Below are 23,803 nucleotides of genomic sequence, written 5' to 3' on the forward strand. Positions count from 1 at the left end.
CGCAACAAAGCACCATCTGGCCCAAAATGTTAATAGTGCCCCTGTGCCAACCCTGTACTGGAGGGAGAGAGCCAAGTCCTAAGAGGTACCTCGGTCTTCAAGTATCCGGGAGGAAGTGACGGCTGGGGTGTGAAAAAGGAGCGAGGGATCTAGAAGGGAGAATTCAAGGGAGATGAGGAAAGGCATGGGCTATCTGGTGAGGTGGTGAGCTTACTGTCAGGCAAAGTATCCTAGCAGAGGTTGGGCAGCCACTTTGCAGTGATGCTACAAAGGGCATTCAACCCAGAGCATCTGAGCGCACAAGGACATTCAGGGGCTCTCACCCCAGAGGCAGCTTTATTCCAAGAGGGGACCCAGCACCCAGGCTGGGAGAAGGCTGGTTGTGGGAGCCATCAGTTTGTGGCTCAGTGTCCGCTCCTCTCCTTCCCCCTCCAGGTCGGCCCTATCAGCCTGCTGGCCATCGGGATCCTCACCGTGCACTGCATGGTCATCCTGTTGAACTGTGCCCATCACCTCAGTCAGAGGTGAGCGCCCTGCTTCTCTCTCACCCCCGGGCCAGGCCCCACTGGAGGGTGTGCGGAGTTTCCTTTGACCAATGACCTGATTAGTTGGACGCTTCTCTAGGCCACTGTCCCTGCTGCCCTGACTTCTATAGAGGCAGGGGAGGGGGTGATAAGGAATCCAAGCTGGAAACTCCTAGGTCCAGGACCAACCCTGCAACTAACTAGCTGAATGACTTTGTCAAGTTCCTGCACCCTCTGACCCTAAGTATCCACACCTGGGAAGATCGAAAGTGATAAAAGATGCAAACACGCTCCATGAACTTCCACGTGTGTGCAAGACACTTAAGGGTGTCGTTCTTTTCCTCTTATCTCCCCTCCCATCCTCCCCCAACTCAATGCACACACTTTGTAAGGATAATTTGTTCCAGGGAAACTCTTTTTGGGACAATTTAGTAAAAGTAAAAAACATAGTTAGCAATGAAATGAACAGTTCACAATGACTTCAATCATTAATAGAGCAAATATACAATACTCAATGTTTATACGTTCAAAACTTCAACGCAAAAACAATTCCAGAAAGAAAAGAACATTTACTCATCCAGCCATTAAATTTATTGCACAATTACACTGTGCCAGGTACATGGCGAGAGCTTTGCGAGCCGTCTTTTCTTTTCTCCTTACAGTAAACTTTTATGGTAGGCACCATTTTCATTCCCATCTTAAAGATGAGTAAACTGAGGCTTAGATGAGTTAAATGCCTTGCTCAGGGTCACCCAGCTGGGAAGTGGCAGAGCTGGTATTTGAAGCCCTGTCTGACTCCACTCCTTAATTATTTTGCAAATCTCCTCCCTCACGCCTGCTGGGACCATTCTATCACCATGCAGCCTTGGGACATCTATGCCATTCACGAGAGCCTTTCCGTGGGTTTGTGTTTTGTGTTTTTTTTTGGATGACTTGTTTTTCATTTTTTCTAATATACAGGTTACAGATGATGGCCTGAGAGCTGACTATGGCCTCCGCATATGTCCCACAGATTTTGTTTTTGTTTTGTTTTTCAGTCAATGTCTTAAAACCTGGAGATTTCGCATTAAAAGAAAATCTCCACCTCTCCTCACCAGTCAGACAATCTCGCACCTCGGGGCTTCATCCCTTCCTCGTTCCGCTGGAGCGGAGTCCCAGTCACCCCTTCTAGAGAGGGCGTGTGCCCCAGGGTTTGCCGCTGTCTCCATTCTCTCAGTAGCCAGCCCCTCTCACCCTGTTACTGACACTTGTCTGCTCCCCATCGCTGTTGAATTTGTAACCCTCAGATTAATGTATATGCCAGTCCTATGCAATGTGACCTCATTCATGTTTAAGATGCCAAGCACAGTGAGTAATCACAAAAACAGCAAGATGGCGCCATGTTCCCAAAGGATCTCCGCATCCACCTCTCACTGCGACTGCGTGTGAAAAAAAACTGAGGCCCGGAAGGAGACTTGCTCAAGGTCTCCCAGCGATCTGAGGGGCATGCTGGCATTTCAACTCTGGTCCCCTGACAAGCCTGGGGCCCTTGCTCTCTCCCAGCTGCTTTCCTCAGTTGTGCAGTTAAAACTGGGGATTCGGGCCCTAGGCAACCTGCCCTGCCCCTGCTGACTCATAGACAGCTCCTCGACTGGACTCCCCACCCCGCCACACCCCATCCCAGGAAGGGCTGCCTAGGGAAGGGGGACAAAATAGGCTGGAACTTGGGTGTCACATCCTACAGGGTGCTGGGCAGGAGCCTAATATCACCTTTTGCATGGGATCTCCTCGGAGGCGGGCATCTCAAATGTTCCAGCTCCCTCGCAGTGGGAAGGCGGGCAAATGAGTCCAGAAACGACAACCATGGCTTGACTGTACGCACCTCGCCTCCCCTTGCTTCCTCCTCCTCCCGCACACCTCACACCTTTCACAGCCCCTCTCTCCTGGTTTGCAGACCTAAGTCAAGGCACAGCTACCATTGACTTTAAAAAACAAATCCACTTAAACGTTAGTGTTTAAAAAGGCAGCTACAGAAAAACGGCAGACTCCTGAAAGTTTTAAAAGTATACTGTTATAAAATATCTCATTAAGACTGTTGCTAGAAAATTACCAGAATGCTCCATGTTAACACACAAATGCATAATCATGACTCACTTCAGGAGTAAATTGTACCTTTAACAAAAGTGTTGTAAGTTACTCCTTGCTTGTCCTTTCCCCAGACTGCAGAAGACTTTCGTGGACTATGGAGAGGCCATGATGTACAGCCTCGAAACCTGCCCAAACACCTGGCTGAGGACCCACTCGATGTGGGGGAGGTAGTCGTCATGGATGTCATAGTGGTAGTAATAGTAACAATAGCAACAATAATAATAATCCCCACCTGTTCTTCCTTTATTTCTATTTACACAGGTTTTAAATGAATGTGTGCTTATTGCAAACTGTGGAACAATATAATCTCCTCTGATAGCGCCGTCCTCCCTCCCACTCTTTATCCAAGAAGCAATCAGATACTTAGTGAATGTTCCTCCAGACTTTTTCTCTCTGTGCACGTGAATATATGTGTGAATGGAAATATATATTTTGTTTTCGATTTTCTTGTACGTTAATTAGAAATTTTTTGGAAATTACCTTTTTCATCTAATAATATGTCTGTAGATTTTTTTCGACGTTGGGACATAGAGATGTACCTCATTACTTTTTAAGGCTCACGGTGTTCCCCAGTGTGTATGTATACCATAGTTTGGTTTAATCCTTCCCCTAATGGTAAACATTTAGATTGTTCCCTTGCTTGATAAAAAGGTTACGGCTTATGAAGTGCTTTTCTAAGGTCTTAGCTCCTCTGATCATCTCAATGACCTTGTGAGGTAGGCAGAGTGAGTCTTTATTGTCCTGGAAATCTGAGGTGACCGAGGCTTATAAATATAAAACAACATGTCCAAGGACATAGACACAGACAGTGGTGGAGCGAGACTCAACTGAGAACCTAACATTTCAGCCTTTCCCAGCAGAGCCCCTCAGGAGGTAGTGAGTCATTATTGTGGCTGCCCAGATCCCTTCTGCAGCTCCTCTCTTGGGACTCTCAGTAGATCGTTGATCTCCTGATCAGGAGTCACTCTGATTGACAGGCAGGGTCATGGGGCAGTAATCATGGATGACTCGCAATTGCCCATCCTTTCTCATCAAGGTTTATCAGTTTCTGATGACAACCTGAATAAAACTTTTGGGCAGGAAGGGTATCTAGAGATCACCGTATCCATGCCTATTCAAATGGAAGAAAATAAAGCCCAGATAGGGCAACGAAGCTGCCCAAGGTTACACAGGAATTTAATGGCAGAACAAGGACTGGAATCCAAAATATCTAGCTCCTGTTTCTTACATTGTACCGTGTCTTTGGTGTTTCAGAACTGAGAAAGAGCTGGGAAAATATTTAAACCCATGATTTGTGATTTTTAGTGTGCTAAGGGATATCTGTGGGGCTTGATTAAAAACTGCCCATTCCATGTAGGCCACTATCATCAATGGATGCTCAAGCTATTAGGTGAAACGTCATTAGGAAACTTTGTAAAGGAAGAACACACTGACACCACCAGACCCCAGGTACTGATCTTAGGATCTCATGTTTAGACATGGGGCAGTCGATATGATGTCTTATATGGGATTCAGTAGGGAATACAGAGCACCACTTTGGAAATATCCTTGCCGGAAAGATACATGAAGAACCTCAATCTAATCAAGCCAATAGATCTAATGTCAGTTTACAGGAAACACAGAGGAGAGAGAAACAAAATAACTGACATTATGTAGAAGTCATCAACCAAATATAGAAAATGGGGCATACTACAGGACAACTTATCTGGTATCTTCAGCACCAACCGAAAAAATGAAAAGTTGCCAGGGGATAAAAGAAAACGGGGCAAGAGGAATAAAGCAGCTTAAAAAACCTGAGACTTAATAACACAATGCAATGTATAGACTTGTTTAGAAACCAATTGTAAAATAGATGTTTTTGAGACAATTGGAGAAATTTGAATATGGACTGAATATTAAAAGATATGAAGAAATTATTGTTAACTTTGTAAGGGATTATAATGGCATATTGGTTATATATTTTTTGAAGCCCTTGCCTGTTAGAGCTGCATACTGAATTATTTACAGGTGAAGTGACTTGAGGTCTCTAGTTTGCTACAAATATTCCAACAAAAGAAGCATGTGTGTGGTGGGGGTGAAGGGATCCATACATGGAAGACGATTGGCCAAAAGATAATAATTGTTGAACCTGGGATGAGCACACAAGGAGTCATTGAGTTAATTGTCATTGCTTTTGTTTATGTTTGAAAATCTTAAGAAAGAGAGAAAAAATCATCTCCATTCTGAAGTCTCACGTGACACCACCACGCTTCTGACTCAACAGGCTGATATGAAAACCAGGACTCTGTTATGTTTTGCCTAAACTTCAGATGATTCTGATGCAATTGGTGCTACAACCCGATTTCAAAAACACTGATGCAAATATGAAAATCTAAGTAGAGAAACATATCTTTGTTCCCTTAAAAAAATAAATGTATCTCCAAATTTGGGACAATTTAAGAATCCAAAAGAATAATGACCATAAGGGAATATAATATTTTAAATTAAAAAATAATTAATATGAGTCAATTGTGATACCAAAAAAAAAAAAGGAAGAGGGAAGAATATCGCTTTCTTAAATGCCAACTAATAAATTTAGGAAAAATGACAGGTGGAACTGGAAAACCACTGCCTTGCAACCACTGATAAAATAATTGATTCAGGCAAGGATCATCAATGAATGTTAAAAACCTTAGTTTGAGGAGAATAGGATACTCATGCCATCTCAAAGTTTTACCCCCAAATTACAAAGAGGAAAATGTATATTTACAACAGAGAGATCTGGCAGTCACCATCACAGTGGAACCACAGGATGTGCTTCCCAATGTGACAACAAAAAGTACAAAATATCATCTCTGTGGTATGCTTGCCAAAAGTGTTCTCCTCAATCTAATCATGAGGAAACAATCACAAGTCCACAATGTATGACATTCTACAAGACAATCAGCCTGGACGCTTCCCCAAAAGCCAACATCATAGAAAACAAAAAAAAGTGGATGTATGCAAGGCTGCACTACATGAAAAAAGACTACAGAGACATAGCCAAATGCAATAAACCTTGATGAGATCCTGAATCAAAAAAAATAAAAACAGGAGGATGTCAGCAACATGGAGGAGTGAGGTGTTCCCTTTGTCTATCCCCCTTTGAACTACAACTAAATGCACATTCATTGACCAGCAGAAGATATACACACAGCACATCAGGACGCCAGAGAGACTCATGCAGTTATACAAGGGGGATGGACTACCCCTGGGGTGGAGGTGGAGATAGGTGAACACTGCCCAGCCCCTGAGAGGACCTGTACTTCTTTCCTGGCTAGAATGCCTATTGCATTGCTGCAGCCCAGGGGGCCAATGCATCTTGGCATAACTGCAGGAACAGATGACAGCAGCCCTGAGGCCCCCCATAAGCACCTTCCCATCTGGTGGGAGAGCCCACAGTGGCTCTGTGGTCCCAGGGAGTGGCCCAGGCTCAGACTCAGTGGGGAGGCTCCACCCACCAAGCACAATGGCTGGTGTGACCTAGGAGGAGATGGCAGCAAATCTGTGAACCTGGGTGAATGAGTCCCCGGCTGCTGCAAATGCCCATAGTACTGTTTCAGCCCCAAAGAGGGGAACAAGTCTTGATAAAATAGTGGGAGCAAGCAGCAGCAGCCCTGAGCACCTTTGTGAATGCTTCCTCGTCTAGTGGGAGAGCCCACAATGCCACCATAGTCCTGGGGAGTGGCTTAGGTGCAGATTCAGTGGGGAGGCCCCACCCACAAAGCACAACAGGTGGTGTGATCTAGGAGGAGATGGTGGTGGGTCTGCACACCCAGGCAAATGAGCTCCCAGCTGCTGCAAACCCCCATAGTACCATGGAAACCCGAAGAGGGGAGCGCATCTTCGCGGGACTGTGGGAGCAGGTGGCAGCAGTGCTGACCCCTCATGTGATCACTTTCCCATTCAGTGCAAGAGCCCGCAGGGCTGCTACAGTCCCAAGGAGTGGCCCAGGATCAGACAGGCATGACGTATGGGATCGCAGCAGGTTCAAAATACACAGCTCCTGCCCCACAGCAGCGGCAGGTGGAATCTGTGACCAGATACTATCACTATGTGAAGGTACAAATCCACCCCATCAAATAGTATGAAGAAGTATATTAATACTCCAGACCAGAAGGAAAAGGACAAACACCCAGAAATCAACTCTGAAGGCACAGAAATATATAATCTAAATGACAGTGAATTCAAAATAGCTATCGTAAAAAAACTCAATGAGTTACAAGAGAACTCAGAATGACAGTTCAATGAAAGCAGGAACAAAATTAGTGAACAGAGGGAATTCTTCACAAAAGAGATTGAAACTATAAAGAAAAACCAATCGGAAATGTTGGAGATGAAAAACAAAATTAATAAGGTAAAGAAAAATCTGGAGTCCTTAAATAACAGAGCTGATATTATGGAGGATAGAATTGGCATTTTAGAGAATAGAAATACAGAAATGCTTCAGATGGAGGAGGCGAGAGAACTTAGACTAAAAAGAAATGAAGAAATTCTATGAGAAATATCTGATTCAATTAACAAATACAGCATAAGGATTATAGATACTCCAGAGAGAGAAAAGAGAAGAGAACTTGTTCAAAGAAATAATAGCTGAGAAATTTCCAAACCTGGGGAAGGAGCTGGAATTACAAGTAAAAGAAGCTAATAGAACTCCTAATTACATCAATGTAAAAAGACCTTCTCCAGGGCATATATTAGTAAAACTGGCAAAAATCAATGACAAATAAAAAATATTAAGGGCAGCAGGGCAGAAGAAAATACCTTACCAAGGAACCCCTATCAGGCTTTCTGAAGATTTCTCAGAAGAAACCTTACAGGCCAGAAGAGAGTGGTATGATATATTCAAAATTCTGACAGACAAAAACTTTCAGCCAAGACTACTCTATCCACTAAGAACATCTTTCAGATATGATGGAGAAGTAAAAACTTTCCCAAATAAACAAAAAACTGAGGGAATTCATTGCCACAAGACACCCAACACACACAAGATATAATCAAGAAGTCCCTCATACCTGAAAAAACAAAAAGTGTTTACAAAGCCTTGAGCAAAGAGGTAAACAGGCAGACAAAATCAGAAAATTGCAACTCTCAATCAGAACAGATTAGCAAACACTTAATTATAGCATTAAAGATAAAGGAGAGGAAAACATCAAGAATAAATATAATCAATCACTTCATTTTAACCAGAAACTCACAACAAAAAACAGAATAAGTTGTGACAAGAATAACTTAGAAGGGGAACAGGAAAGGGATGGAAACTGCTTAGACTAAGGGAATAAGAGGCTATCAGAAAATGGACTATCTCGTCTACGAGATCTTTTGTACACAAACCTCATGGTAACCACTAAACGAAAAATCAGAGCAGAGACACAAATCATAATTAAAAAGAAAACTGAGAAAACCATCATAGAGAACACAAAACTGAATTGGCAGTCCAAAATGCATGTGACAAAAAACAAGGGAAATACAGAAGAACCAAAAACAAGTGATAAAATGGCATGATTAGCCCTCATATATCAATAATCACTCTAAATGTAAATGGGTTGAATTCCCCATCAAAAGACACAGAGTGGCTGGATAGATTAAAAAACAAGACCCAACAATATCCTGATTCCAGGAAGCACATCTCAGCTCTAAAGACAAACCCAGGCTTAGACTGAAGGGATGGAAGACAATACTCAAAGGTAATGGCAAACAAAAGAAAGCAGGTGTTGCCATACTTATACCAGACAGTAGACTTCAAGATAAAAAAGACAATGAGAGACAAAGAGGGGCAGTTTATGATGATGAAAGGGGCACTCTACCAAGAAGAGATAATGCTTATAAATATATATGCATCTAACACAGGAGCACCAAAGTACATAAAGCAACTATTAATTGACCTAAAAGGAGATATTAACAGCAACACAATAATAGTAGGGGACCTTAACACCCAACTTTCATCAATGGATAAATCATCCAGACAGAAAGTCAACAAGGAAATAGTGGAACTAAATTAAAAACTAGACCAGATGGATTTTATATATATATATATATAACCCTCCATCCAAAATCAATAGAATGCACACTCTTCTCAAGCTCAAGTGGAACATTCTCAAATATAGATCAATTTGTTGGGAAACAAGGAAAGCCTCAAAAATTTTAAGAAGATTGACACCATATCAAGCATCTTTTCTGACAATAATGCTATGAAACTAGAAATCAACTACAAGAAAAAAAAAGTTTGTCACTTGGAAAGTGACAAACATGTGTAGACTAAACAACAGGCTACTGAACAACAAATGGATCATTGAAGAAATTAAAAGAGAAACCAAAAAATATCTGGAGACAAATGAAAATGAAATACACCATACCAACTCATATGGGATTCAGCAAAAGCAGTCCTAAGAGGGAAATTCATAGCAATACAGGGCCACCTTAACAAACAAGAAGAATCTCAAATAAGCCATCTTAAACTACACCTAACAGAGCTAGAAAAAGAAGAACAAACAAAGCCCAAAGTCAGCAGAAGGAGGTAAATAATAAAAATTAGAGCATAAATAAATGGAATTGAAACAAAAAAATTAGAAAGGATCAACGAAACTAAGAGGCAGTTCTTTGAGAAGATAAACAAAATTGACAAACCCTTAGCCAGACTCACTAAGAAAAAAAGAGAGAAGGCTCAAATAAATAAAGTTAGAAATGAAAGAGGATAAATTACAATGGATACCACAGAAATATCTAAAAGAATACTATGAAAAACTTTTAGCCGACAAATTGGACAATCTAGAAGAAATGGATAAATTCTTAGACTCATATACCTCCCAAAACTGAACCAAGAAGAAATAGAGAATCTGAATAGAACAATCACAAATAAAGAGATTGAAATAGTAATCAAAAATCTCACAAAAAATAAAAGTCCTGGACCAGATGGCTTCTCTGGAGAATTCTACCAAACATTCAAAAAAGATTTAGTACCTATCCTTCTCAAACTATTCCAAAAAATCGAAGAAGACAGAAGATTTCCTAATACATTTTATAAGGCCAACATCATCCTGATCCCAAAGCCAGACAAGGACAACACAAAGAAGGAAATTCAAAGGCCAATATCATTGATGAACATACATGCAAAGATCCTCAACAAAATATTGGCAAACCGAATAGAGCAATACATCAAAGGGATCATACACCACGATCAAGTGGGATTTATACCAGGGACACAGAGATGGTTCAATATCCACAAATCATCAGTGTGATACACCACATTAATAAAATGAGGAATAAAAATCACATGATCATCTCATTAGATGCTGAGAAAGCATTTGACAAGATCCAATATCTATTTATGATAAAAACTCTCAATAAAATGGATATAGAAGGAAAGTACCTCAACATAATAAATGCCATATATGACAAACCCACAGCCAACATCACACTCAATAGGGAAAACTGAAAGCCATCCCTCTGAGAACAGGAACAAGACAAGGGTGCCCACTTTCACCACTCTTATTCAACGTAGTACTGGAGGTTTTGGCCAGAGCAATTAGGCAAGAAAAAGAAATAAAAGGTATCCAAGTTGGTAAGGAAGAAGTGAAACTCTTGGTGTTTGCAGATGATATGATTTTATATATAGAAAACCCTAAAGAATCCATCAGAAAACTATTAGAAATAATCAACAACTACAGCAAAGTTGCAGGGTACAAAATCGACTTACAGAAATCATTGCATTTCTGTATTCTAATAATGAACAAACAGAAAGAGAACTCAGGGATATAATCCCATTTAAAATCCCCAAAAAAAGAATGAAATATCTAGGAATAAATTTAACCATGGAAGTGAAAGACCTATACACTGAAAGCTGTAAGATATTATTGAAAGAAATCAATGATGACATAAAGGAATGGAAAGATATTTCACGTACATGGATTGGAAGAATAAACTTAGTTAAAATGTCCATACTATCTAAAGTAATCTACAGAGTCAACGCAATCCCAATTAGAACCCCAGTGACGTTCTTTATGGAAATAGAACAAAGAATCCTAAAATTCATTTGGGGCAACAAAAGACCCCGAATAGCTAAAGCTATCCTGAGAAAAAAGAACAAACCTGGAAGCATCACAATCCCTGACTTGAAAATATCCTACAAAGCTATAGTAATCAAAAGAGCATGAAACCAGCACAAAAACAGACACACAGATCCACGGAATAGAATTGAAAGCCCAGAAATAAAATCACGCATATGCAGACAGCTAATCTTTGACAAAGGAGCTAAGAACATACAGTGGAGAAAGGAAAGTCTCTTCAATAAATGGTGTTGGGAAAACTGCACAGCCACACGCAAAAGAATGAAAGTAGACCATTATCTTTTGCCATACACAAAAGTTAACTCAAAATGGATCAGGCTTGAAGGTAAGACTTGAAACCATAAAACTCCTAGAAGAAAATATAGGCAGTACACTCTTTGACATCAGTCTTAGAAGGATGTTTTCGAATACCATGTCTACTTGTCTCTTTGAATTGCTGATTTCAAGTTCTTCAGATAAATACCCAATAGTGGAATAGCTGCGTCATATGGCATTTCTATTTTTAATTTTTTGAGAAACAAAAGGAAAAATAAACAAATGGGACCTCATCAGACTAAAGAGCTTCTGCAAGGTAAAGGAAACCATGAACAAAATGAAAAGACAATCCACCAACTGGGAGAAAATATTTGCAAATCATATATCCGACAAGGGGTTAATCTCCAAAATATATAAAGAACTTATACAACTGAAGAACAAAAAAACAAACAACCCAATCAAAAAATGGGCAGAGGATATGAACATAACATTTTCCAAAGAAGATATACAGATGACCAACAGGCACATGAAAAGATGTTCAACATCACTAATAATCAGGGGAATGCAAATCAAAATTACAATGAGCTATCTCCTTATACCTGTTAGAATGGCTATAATTACCAAGACAAATAACAACAAATGTCAGAGAGGATGTGGAGAAAAGGGAACCCTCATACTGCTTGTGGGAATGCAAACTGGTACAGCCATTACGGAAAACAATATGGAGATTTCTCAAAAAATTAAAAATAGAAATGCCATATGACCCAGCTATTCCACTACTGGGTATTTATCCGAAGAACTTGAAATCAGCAATTCAAAGAGACACATGCACCCCTGTGTTCACTGCAGCATTATTCACAATAACCAAGACATGGAGGCAACCCAAGTGCCTACCGACTGATGAGTGGATAAAGAAGATGTGGTATATATATGCAATGGAATACTACTCAACCATAAATAAAGACAAAATCATCCCATTTGCAACGACATGAATGGAACTTGAGGGTGTTGTGTTAAGTAAAATAAGCTAGATAGAGAAAGACAAACACCATATGATTTTATTCAAATGTGGAAGATAACACATGGAGAAAGAGAACAGATTTGTGGTTACCAGACGGGAAGGGGGTTGGGGGGGTGGGCATAAGGGGTAAAGGGGCACATATATATGGTGACTGACAAATAATAATGTTCAGCTGAAATTTCACAATGTTATAAACTATTATGACCTCAATAAAATAAAAAAAATAATAACAATAAATAAAAACAGCTATAAAAGATATTTTGGAGAAAATTGGGTTATTTAAAATATGGACTATAAATTTGATGATTTTGAAGTTGATTTTTTGGATATCATAGTCTTAAGAGAAGTATGCTGAGGTATTTAGGGCTGAAATGTTATGATATCTGTGATTGACTTTCAAATGGTTCTGAAAAAATGCGTATTGCGTGTGTGTGTATGGATGGATGAATGCATACTTACACACATACATGCACACATACACACACATACATAATGCAGTTAGGTCCAAAAGTTAACAATTGGTGCATCTCGGTAAAGGATATATGTATGTTAATAAAACTAGTCTTTCAACTTGTTCTGTGGACTTGAAAATTCTCAAAATAAAAAATGTGGGGAAATATTAAAGATAATACCATAAATAATTGTTTCAAAAAATAGCAGTAAATGCATTTTAAAAAATAGCTTGTTTCTTCCTCTGTCTGCCTCTTTTTCTCCTTCTCAGGTACACTGTCAGCTTCTTATTAATCATCACTCAGCTGGGCTTCTGCAGTGTTTATTTTATGTTCATGGCAGACAACTTACAACAGGTAAGTAGCCTACTCCCTCATCAGACCACACTCTGGAGTTCCCCCACTCCTGGGAATCACTTTTTAAAAGGATCATAGAGAAACCAAAGCAACATCTGAGGGGTGTAACCAGGATGGAGAGAGAGGCTTGCAATCATGTCCAATCAGAAATAACCGAATTTTTAGCCTGAAAAGTGTCGGGGAGATGTACTTTAGGTATCTCGGGCTTGTCATTGCAGAAAATCACTAACTAGACAAAAGGCACACCAGCTGCAACCTTGCCCTCGGTGCTTTCCTAACAGGCATCACGAATCAATCACGGCATTCTTCCGTGGCTTCATGGAATAGAGGGAGCAGACTTGTTTTTGGGCACTCCAACAGCCAAAACTGTGACAGGTATTGTAGATGGAATAGCCAAACAGATTTTGATCCCTATTCAGAACTTTCTAACTCAAAGCTACTTAAAGTTGAAGAAGATATTCTTGTGTAGTGAACTCCTGTTCTTGGGGTGTGTGAAAGAAACCCATTTGGTAAGGAAGAGGAGGCTGGTCTAGATGTCAAAAGGACCCTTCAGCCTTCAGATTTCATGATTCTAAGGGTTTCTGATTGTCACAGTCTTGGGCGCTCTGTTAGGTTACCAGATGTGGCAAATAAAAATATATGACACCCAGTTAAATTGGAATTTCAGATAAATAGCAAATAATTTTTTTTTTACTATAAGCATGTCCTATACAGTATTTGGGACATACTTTTACTAAAAAGTCATCTGTCAGTTATCTGAAATTGAAACGTAACTGGGCGTCCTGTGTTTAATCTGGCAACTCAACTACACCGCCCTTCATTGTGCTCTCATCAGATGGTGGAAGAAGCCCACGTGACGTCCAACACCTGCCAGCCCAGGAAGAGCCTGGTGCTGATCCCCATCCTGGACATTCGCTTCTACATGCTGATCATCCTGCCCTTCCTGGTCCTGTTGGTGTTTATCCAAAATCTCAAGGTGCTGTCCGTCTTCTCGACACTGGCCAACATCACTACCTTGGGGAGCATGGCTCTGATCTTTGAGTATATCGTGCAGGTCTGTGCCTGAAACCACCGCAGAAGGGGGTCAGTGTCCAGGGCTTCTGAGACACCTGGAGAGGGTTGTTATCATTATGGGCAAGTGAAGGTGAGGAAAGTGACATGCTGCTCTGAGCAGCCCCTGCTAAGGTGACATCCATGAACACTTCTGCCCGACAAGCTATAAAAGCTAGTCATCATCATTATCATCATTGTCACACTGGATAACAATGAGTCATTCAACAAGTAGTTATTGAATACCTTCTGTGATCCAGGCATTGCACAGGGGGCTGGGGATTCATGGGTAAGTAAAACTGACAGGGGGTCTGCTCTCAAGGAGGTTACCTTCACTTGGGGAGATAAACTTCATCAAATAACCAACAGAAATTGTTTAAGAGTGGTAGGTTGACAACAGCTCCATGAATGATAAAGGAATTTGATTTACTTGGTGCCAAGTTCTTCACATATAATAACTCATTGAATGGTCACGTGATACTATTTTGGAAGTAGTACCTTTATCCTCAGTTTACAGACAAGGAAACTGATAAACAGAAAGTAGTTTGTCCACTAATGCCTGTCAGTTTGCTTCCCAAGCCCAAGTTATGCTATTATCACAGGCTCTGAAATTCCACCATTATAGTTTCGTTTCTTTGAATCTGAAGGTTTTGGGGGTTGTATTAGTGTCCTACAGCTGCTATACCAAATTACCACAAATCTAGTGACCTAAACCCGCACAAATTTGTCTTACAGTTCTGGAGGGCTCACTGGGCTGAGATCAAGGTGTCAGCAGGGCTGTGCTTTATTCTGGAGGGTTTTGGGGAGAATCTGTTTTCTCACTTTTTGCAGCTTCTCCAGGCTGCCTGCATGCCTTGGCTCGTGGCCCCCTTCCATCTTCAAAGCCAGCAATGACAGGCTGAGTCTTTCTCCTGCTGCCGTCTTTCTGGTTTTCTCTTCTGAGTCCCTCTTCCACTTTTAAGAACCCTAGCGATTACACTGGACCGACCCAGATAATTCAGGATAATCTCCTTGTTTTAAGGTCAGCTGATTAGCCACCTTAATTCAATCTGAAAGCTTGATTCTCCCTTGCCATGTAATAGAACATATTCACAGGTTCAGGGACTAGGACGTGGACATCCTTGGGGAGCCATTATCCTTCCCACCCCAGAAGTCTATTAAAATAATTGCTCCCTCTGGATCTGTGATCGCTGCTGTACTGGTTGGTAGACTGCACAGCTCTGAGAGAAGTGATGGGGCAGGGGCATCAGAGAACTGGAAAACAGGAGGCCTGAATTCTTCTCTGAGCTGCGGCACTAACTTACAGAGTGGCCTCAGGCAATTCCCTTCTTCTGCCTGGGTCCTGCTTTCCCCACATGTAAAGATGAGAGGGCTCCCAATAGCCAAAAGATAGAACTAACCCGAATGTCCATCAACTGGTGAATGGATAAACAAAATCTGGTAAATCCATTCAAATGGAATATTATTCAGCCTTAAAAAGGAATGAAATTCTGATCTGTGCTACAACACGGATGAACCTTGAAGACATTATGCTGAGTAAAATAAGTCACTCACAAAAAGATAATTATATGATTTCATCTATATGAGGTACCTAGAATAGTTACATTCATAGAGACGGAAAGTAGAATAGAGGTGACCAGGGAGTGGGTAATAAGGAGTTATTATTTAATGGGTAGAGAATTCCAGTCTGAGATGATGAAAAATTTCTAGAGATGGATAGTGGTGATGGTGGCACAGCTATGTGAATATACCACTGAATGTGCCACTGAATTGTACACTTAAAAAAACTGAAAATGGTAAATTATATGCTACATATCTTTTATCACAATAAAAATAAATAACTTTTTAAAAAGATGAGAAGGAGCCAGCCCTGATGGCCTAGTGGTTAAAGTTTGGTGCGCTCTGCTTCAGTGGCCTGGGTTTGGTCCCCAGGTGCAGAACCACACCACTCATCTGTTAGTGGCCGTGCTGTGGCAGGGGCTCACATAAAACAAAAAAAAAAAGAGGAAAATGGGAAACAGACATTATCTCAGGGTGAATTTTCCTCAGCAAAAAAAAAAAAAAAGAGAGAGAGAAAGAGAAGTTTGACTCAGCTTTAGATATCTCATGGGTGCTCCTAACTCCGTGTCCGTTGAGTTCAGGTATGGGCCAGCTTTCTACCAGGCAAAGATTTGGAATGTCTTCTATGCCATGGCAAAGTCAATGCCCTTCTTCTTCCTTTCAGGGGATTCCAGATCCCAGCAAACTACCCTTGATGGCAAGCTGGAAGACCTTCCTGCTGTTCTTCGGTACAGCCGTCTTCACATTTGAAGGCGTTGGCATGGTAAGATTGATGCGGGTTTTGAGTGGGTGGTCCCTAGTGCTCTTTGGGGAAGCCAATTATTGTTCCAGAGGTCTAAATAATAGTATTTATGAAAAGTGCAGAATGTGATCTTCTCCTGGTGGAGGGAAAAGTCAGGACCCATTCTCAGGGCGCCAACTGCTCCGTGTACCACTCTAAGTCTTGAAGACTGAGTGAGAATTCACTCATCTTCCCAGATGGAGTAGGGCACTCCTGGCAATAGAGAGCATGGAGGAAAATGAGAGGGGATGCAGCCTTTCCTGGCCCAGGGCTACCTGGAGAAAGATGTCCATGCTTGTAGGGGAACCTGCTCCTTCACAAGGAGCTACATCTCTTTCTACCTTTTCATTTGCAACCACCTTTCACCTCCAGGTTCTGTCTCTCAAAAACCAGATGAAGCAACCACAGCGGTTTTCTTTTGTTTTGTACTTGGGGATGTCCCTTGTCATCGTCCTCTACATCTGCCTGGGGACACTGGGGTACATGAAGTTTGGACCAAACACCCAGGCCAGCATCACCCTCAACTTGCCCAACTGCTGGTATGTCCCTGCCCACCTGAAGTGGGGAGGGGAGGAGAGTCATGGGAGCCAAGCCTTAGCAACAGAATGTGGCATTCTTTTGAATTATCATTAGCAACAAATATTAACTGCTAATATCAGTATTATGATAACAGATAATTTTGATAATCCAGGCGCTGTGCATTATCTCATTTAATTCCCACAACAGCCCTATGAGTAAGCATTATTGTTATCAGTTCCATTCAACAGATGAGGAAGTTGATGTTTGGAGAGGCTGTAAGTAACTTTCCCAGCTCACATTGTTGGTGAGAAACTGGAACTTGAAACTAAATCTGTCCGACCCTAGGGTTCAAACGCTCTAGAAAAAGAACGATCTGGGAGTGTTGGGGAAACAGAAACAGCAACCACAAAAAGTATAACTCCAGAGTAATGATTGAGGGCCCCACACTGGACCAACATGTAGGCCCCCAATTCCAGAAATGGACCTAGACTGCCATTGCTACGCTTCAGTTGGAATTTGGTCTGGAGTTCTTGCATTTGATCATTCATTCGTTTACTCAGTCATTCATTCATCCAGGAAACATTTTGGGGGCTGGCACATAGCAAGCACTCAGCAAGTGTTCACTGTTCCCCTTGTTCTGGCAGCACTGGGTGCATAGTGACTAAGCAATCAGTAGAGCCAAGTGTTTAAGCGTGCAGGTGCTAAAGCTGAGTGATGGGATTTGCATCCTGGTTCTTATGTGACCTTGGACAAGCTACCTAATCTTGAAGACCTCATCTCCATCCTCTGTAAAGAGAGGATGATACTAATGCCCATTTGTATCAGTCAGGATAGACTATTATGCTCCAGTATTAACTCCAAAATCTCAGTGGCTGAACACACACAGATGCTTAATTTTATGCTCGTGCTACATGTCCATTTTGGGATGACTGGGGCTCAGCTCTGCACCATCCCCCGCTCCAGGACCCAGCCTGATGGAACAGCCACTCCCTGAAATGTTGCCAGTTGCCATGACAGAGGGCACAATGAATCATGCCCTTTACAATGCCGTTTACGTCTCTTCTCACACTCCATCAGTCAAAGAAAGTTCCATGGCCACACCTCACTCCAAGGGGCAGGGAAGTGAAATTCTACCCGGAGCCGGGAAGAACTAGAAGTGTTGGGTAACAGCGCAAATGACTGCCATGCTATCTCAAGGAGTGATTGTGAGGATTAATTGGTTTAATATACATAAAATCCTTAGAAGAGCGTCTGGCCATAGTAAGCACTCACCGAGAGTCTGCTTTTCTCATTGTCATGTGTTCCCGCAGCCTTGGTCTTTCAGAGGGGAGGAGGGTGATGAGGCATTCACTCCCACAGGCCGCAGCTGTAAAATGAGAAACACATCACCGGCCACACCCATCTCACTGTGTTCTGCTAATGACTAGATGAGACAGTAAACGTGGGATTTCTTTGAAGTTGTGACTTATTTTATACAATTAAGATGTATGCCATCCTAATATGCTGTTCTTATTCTGGGCAATTCGGACCACCACTAGCTACCTCGAGCGGGTGCTCTCCTTCCAGGGGCCTCAGCTGGAAAACGTGGTGCCATGAGGACTTCACACCTGCTCTGAACTTGGCTGGTCATGACACTCTCCAGAGGAGCCTTAAAGAAGGGATAAATAAATATGCCTTCCCAATAAGAAAAGACCAATAACCCAAGAAAAAACGGGCATGAGCAAACAGTTCACATGCAAATCCAAAGAATAGCATTTTATATATTTGAAAAGATGCTTTGTCTCCCTTATCATAACAGAAATGCCAATTTTAAACAAACGCAATGGCAAAGAGCAGCATGTGTTCACACACTGTGTTTTGGCAAGGGTGTGCGGAAGCAAGCGCCCCAGTATGCTGGGACAGTAAAGGGAAAATGGCAATAGCTGTCAAATGTTAAATCACATTTACTTTTACCCAGCATTTTACTTCTAGGGTTGTATCCTATATGTGCATAGTTACATGTACAAGGGTAGTCTTTGTAGCATTGTTTACTGGCAGAAGACTGGGAATAATCTAAATATCCATTAACTGGGGACCAGTAAAATAATTATAGTATATCCAAGCAATTGGAAAACCAAGCAGCTATTAAACAGAAGAGGCTGATCTATGTGTTCTGATAGGGAACAATGTCCAAGAAATATTTAATGAACGGAAATGGATCTCAATGGTGTGTGTGTGTGTGTGTGTGTGTACCTACATTCTATATAAGCTTGTATATACACTGATTATTTCTGGAAAGATGACAAGAAAACTGCTAGAGGGGTTGCCTTTGGAAAAAGGAACTGGAGACTGGGAATCAAGGGTGGGGGGAGACTCTTCACAGCATGGCTTTTGTACTATGAGTTTTACTTTATGCAGGTATAACTTTTTTTAGAAGTAAAAGAGAAAAAACAGCACAGAATCCTGAGCCACAAGCCTACTGAATCAGAATCTCCAAGAATGTGCACTTTTAATAAGCTTCCTAGGTGGCTCTGATGGCAGGTCGGGACTGAGTCAGCAGAAGTCAGCCAGTTCTATAACTCGATGACAAGTACCAGCTTCTGAGCAATGAGTAAGTCCTGAATGTCCCCGCCCAGAAGCCACATGGAATTTCACATCCCATCCCCCTGTCTGCAGGTTGTACCAGTCAGTCAAGTTGATGTACTCTGTCGGCATCTTCTTCACCTACACTCTCCAGTTCCACGTCCCAGCCGAGATCATCATCCCCGTTGTCATCTCCCAGGTGTCGGAGAACTGGGCACTGTCTGTAGACCTGTCTGTCCGCACAGTCTTGGTCTGTCTGACTTGTGAGTAGGATAAAAGGGCACTCTTTGCCCAAAGCTGTGTCTGGGAGCCACAGTGGCATCTATCCCACTATCATTGGCTCTGCCACTTGCCTTCTTTGTGACCTTGGGCAAGACACTTCACCTCCCTGAACCTTGACTTTCCACCTGAAAAATGGGCTTACCAGAGCTATCACATAGTAAATGTTACAGTCATCTCTACTGCCTACACATAGAAGGAATACACTGGCTGGGTTCCAGGAGAAAGTATCATTCATTCAATCACAATTCTATATGTCTCCTGTTTGCCAGGCACCATACTGACATTATCTAATACTCATGATGACCTAGCGATGTAATATTACCAATTCAGAGAACTACAGCCAGAGAAATGAAAACATGCTCAAATCATATAGCTGCGAAGTGACAGAGCTGGGATTCGAATGCAAGATGTGTAGCACCAAAGCCTGTGTTTTTGGTTGTGCCATATTCCCTCCTGTCATAAATTAAGGTCAAGTGCCGTCTCATAAAGTAGTGTCTAATGTAGGCAAAAACCCCAAGCAGCTGATTTGTTAAAGTCTTGGGGATCACTTTTTGGGTGCACTCTTCTCTTCACCTTCCTCCCTCCTTCCCTTCCTTCATGCTTCCTTCCATTCATTTATTCACTTATTCATTCCACATCATGCACTATTATAGATGTTTGGGAAACCACACGAACAGGGCTGAGGAATTCTTTCTCTGAAGCACATCTAGAGAAAGAAGATCAGAAAAGTTGCCCCGTGAGGAATGAGGAAAAGAACTAGGGGTGTTTTGCTGGAGAAGCGAAGGCTTGGGGCTCCTCTATATTTCTTCAAACACCTGTGGGATTATTGTGCAAGAGAGAGATAAAATTTAGTCTTAAAGGCTCCAGACATCAGAGTTCAAAGTTGAGGGAATCCAGTCTCAGTTCAGGGTCAGGAGAAGCTGTGTAACTCTTGGAGCGGTCCAGAAGGACATGCCATCAGATATTACACTTCATATAACTGGAGTTCGACAGGTAGAAACAGTGCTCTTGCTTGGTTGAAGGTATTAGAGATTTCCCAGTCTGTATCAAGACGTCAAGAAGCTGTCAATATATTGTTTTGAGATCATTCCTAGTAGGAAGGATGTAAGTTGAAGAGAAAAACTGAGTAGTTCAGGCCACTCGAGGTCAGGGAAGGCAACACTAGAGACAGCTGACGTTCTAATGACATGTCCTGCTTCTGATATATGCTGCATGACCACTTCCTCCTCCTCCATTCATCCATCCATTGCATTATCCTTCATTCACTCAGCAATCATTTGTTGGACACCTACTGTGTGTCTGACATTGTGCTAGGCATTGGAGATACAATAATGAATAATGAAGAAGACATGGCTCCTGCCTTCATGAGGCTTACAGTGGAGTAGGAAACAGACGCAAGGAAACAATTACAGCACAGTGTGATGAATGTCAAGATGGTACACAATGATGTACTATGATGGTTAAGATCATAAGAGGATACCCCAAGAGCACATAAGAAGGTCATGTAACTTAGCTGGGGCCAGCTCAGGGAGTCCTCTCCAATGGAGTGATATTTCAGTTAAGACTTAAAAGATAAGTGGGAGGTGTGGAGGAGCGAAGAATGTACCACGTGTAGGAGCAGGCTTTGCACAGATCTGAGGCAAGTACTTACATATGGCCTCTTTGTAGAACTGAAAGCAATGGGGAGTGATAACACATACCAGAGGATTTGGCAGGGCCCAAGTCCTAAGGGACCTTGTGCTAAGGAGAGTGGGCAATGGTTAGCCATGGAAGGGCTCTGAGCAGTGGGTTGGCATGACCAACTCTGACCCTTCAGGAGCCCTCCTCCAGTGTACCTTGCATTATAGCTTTCCTTGAACGTATCTTCTCTGCCCTGTCAGTGTGAGCTCTCCTGGAGAACAGACGCTGATTTTTCTCTGTACCTCCTCCAGTAGGCAATTTATTAAACATCTCATGAAGGAAAACTGGGATGGGGATCATCCCATCAGAGGGTTGATAGATTCTCAACTGTGAGAGTCTATAAGTCTCTCTCATTCTCTGATTGGATGTGTTGGAGCAATTTCAGAAAAAAGTGATGTTTTCTTCAAGATCCAGCAAGCTAGTATGGGTGCTTTCCAGAACAGGTTTTCCCTAATTTGTTCATCAGAAAATCATATAGTTGTATAAAGTTAAGATGAATAAACTGTATATTTATTCATCCAAACATTTTCAAAATTGGACTCCCCTGGAAAATCCATGATATATGTTCACCATATGTATAAAAGATGGAGATTTAAGAGTGTTTATATAAGAGGAGAGGTGGGGAGTGAGAGCCTAATGCTGTCTTCATGTTTTATGTCCTCCTTAATTACCAGGCTCCTTCCAAGAGTAGGAAAACAAGTGGTTGAGATTCTGACAGCGACAGAGCCGTCTCTCATATTTTACCCATCCTTGCTTCTAGACAGTGGCTGTATTATGTAGATAGCACAAAGGTTGATTCAGTGTCTGGGTAAGAGTCAAGCATTTATTGAGCCCTTACTGTGAACCAAGTTCTTTCACATACTTGGGAGGCAGGACAGTAGAGTGGAAAGGGCCTTAGATTAGGCATTTCAATGGATCACATGTCAGCTCTGTGTGACCTTGGGCACATCCCATTCCCTCTAGAGCTCTAGATTCTCCCGTCTCTACAATGAGCAGGTTATAATAGATAGGTGGTAGAGGAGCCTTTCCAATAAATATTATATGCGAAAAACCCTACAGATAAAACATAAAAGGAGAGCATCTATATTGATAGTTAAAACAGAGATGGGAGTCCAGAGCTGTAGTGCCTGACCTACAGCTCAAGTCTGCAGGGGGCTCCTTCCCAGCTCTCCAAAGCGGTCTGTCAGGCATCTGCGGAATTATAAGGCTCCAAACAAATGGTTTGTTTCTGAGCTCCTCTCTTGCAGCAACATTCAGTTGGATTCTAAATTTCTTCTCTCACTGCAGGTATCTCAGCCATCCTCATCCCGCGCCTGGACCTGGTCATCTCCTTGGTGGGCTCGGTGAGCAGCAGTGCCCTGGCCCTCATCATCCCACCCATCCTGGAGCTCATCACTTTTTACCCTGAAGACATGAGCTGTGTCACTATTGCAAAGGACATCATGATCAGCATTCTAGGCCTTCTGGGTTGTGTATTTGGGACATACCAAGCCCTCTATGAGTTGACCCAACCCATCAGCTATTTCATAGCCAACTCCACATATGCATAATTATCTATTTTTATTTTAAGAGTTCTCCCTTCCTCCCGTCCCCAATTTGACTTCCATTGTGGATGTTACATACATTCATCAAACCCCAATATCTCTATATTAATTAGCGGCTTCTTTATTTTTCCGAGAGAAATGTAGATGACACAAGTCAGTACCGATACCTCTCAGGCCAAGCCTTTTTGGTTTGGGATTTCTTTGGAGGTCTTTTGTACCTCTGAACTAAAACCACATTCAACCATTCTTATTATCAGTCTCATTTAACGGGAAAAGCAATCCCTGGAAACAGAGACCAATCAGGAACGCAAATGCGAAGTCAATTGTTCTCTCTATTCTGCAGTAGCTGCCCTTAAGGCATCAAATTCAGAAAAGTGTATGTTGGGGAAAGGGGGTTTTCTATTTAGATAGTCTTCTAAGTGGAAGTGTCACATACAGAACAAATATAGAACTTAGCAGTAATTTTATCCAACCATTGGCTCTGCCACTGACTTCCTATGATCTTGGGCAAGTTCCTCCCTCTCTCTGACTCAGCTTCCCTGGCTATGAAATAAAGGATTGGACCTCTTGGCTATTAAGGACTTTTCCAGTTCTGACATTCTGAAAGTGAAAAAAAAAGAAAAGAATTTATCGTTTAACCACAGGGGTGAAAATTGAAGGGTTTCCCTTCAGCAAGTTACCTGTTGCCCTGAAGATACGGGCATATCAGAAGCAGGTTAAGGGATAAAAACATATTTCTCAGCCATCATTCATTATGGTGACTTCCCTACCTAGAAGGGCATCATCTCTCTCTCTCTTTCTTTTCCTTCTCTGCAATCTTAAGGCCACTTAGGGCTGATTTAGGCTAAAGGGGCTGAGCAGTTTGTGTGAGGGAAAAAGATTTCATCATGTGCAAGGACTACTGACCTATTTTTTAAAAATAATACTTAGTTTGGGAAAGGGTTTTGAAAAACAGACAATCTTACCTTCTGCAGACGGTAGTGTACATTGTTATGGCTTTTCCGAAGA

At 41.9% G+C, this 23,803-nt stretch overlaps 1 protein-coding gene across 2 annotated transcripts in view; it reads left to right on the forward strand.

The window, feature by feature from the left end:
• Window positions 1-23,373, forward strand: part of SLC36A3 (solute carrier family 36 member 3) — a 35,971-nt gene extending 12,598 nt beyond the window's left edge. Inside the window, exons 3-10 of one of the 2 annotated variants that reach the window (XM_023617386.2) lie at window positions 436-524; window positions 2,723-2,818; window positions 12,733-12,817; window positions 13,653-13,793; window positions 16,092-16,190; window positions 16,581-16,747; window positions 19,383-19,552; window positions 22,539-23,373. In XM_023617386.2, coding sequence (XP_023473154.1) covers window positions 436-524; window positions 2,723-2,818; window positions 12,733-12,817; window positions 13,653-13,793; window positions 16,092-16,190; window positions 16,581-16,747; window positions 19,383-19,552; window positions 22,539-22,801 — 1,110 coding nt within the window. In that variant the 3' untranslated portion in view covers window positions 22,802-23,373. Of the gene's footprint in view, window positions 1-435; window positions 525-2,722; window positions 2,819-12,732; window positions 12,818-13,652; window positions 13,872-16,091; window positions 16,191-16,580; window positions 16,748-19,382; window positions 19,553-22,538 lie in introns of both variants that reach the window. The other variant, XM_001501339.5, reaches the window with a different exon arrangement.
• Window positions 23,374-23,803: the final 430 nt, after the last annotated feature.

Source organism: Equus caballus, chromosome 14, assembly GCF_041296265.1.
Source record: "Equus caballus isolate H_3958 breed thoroughbred chromosome 14, TB-T2T, whole genome shotgun sequence".
Taxonomy (NCBI): Eukaryota; Metazoa; Chordata; class Mammalia; order Perissodactyla; family Equidae; genus Equus; species Equus caballus.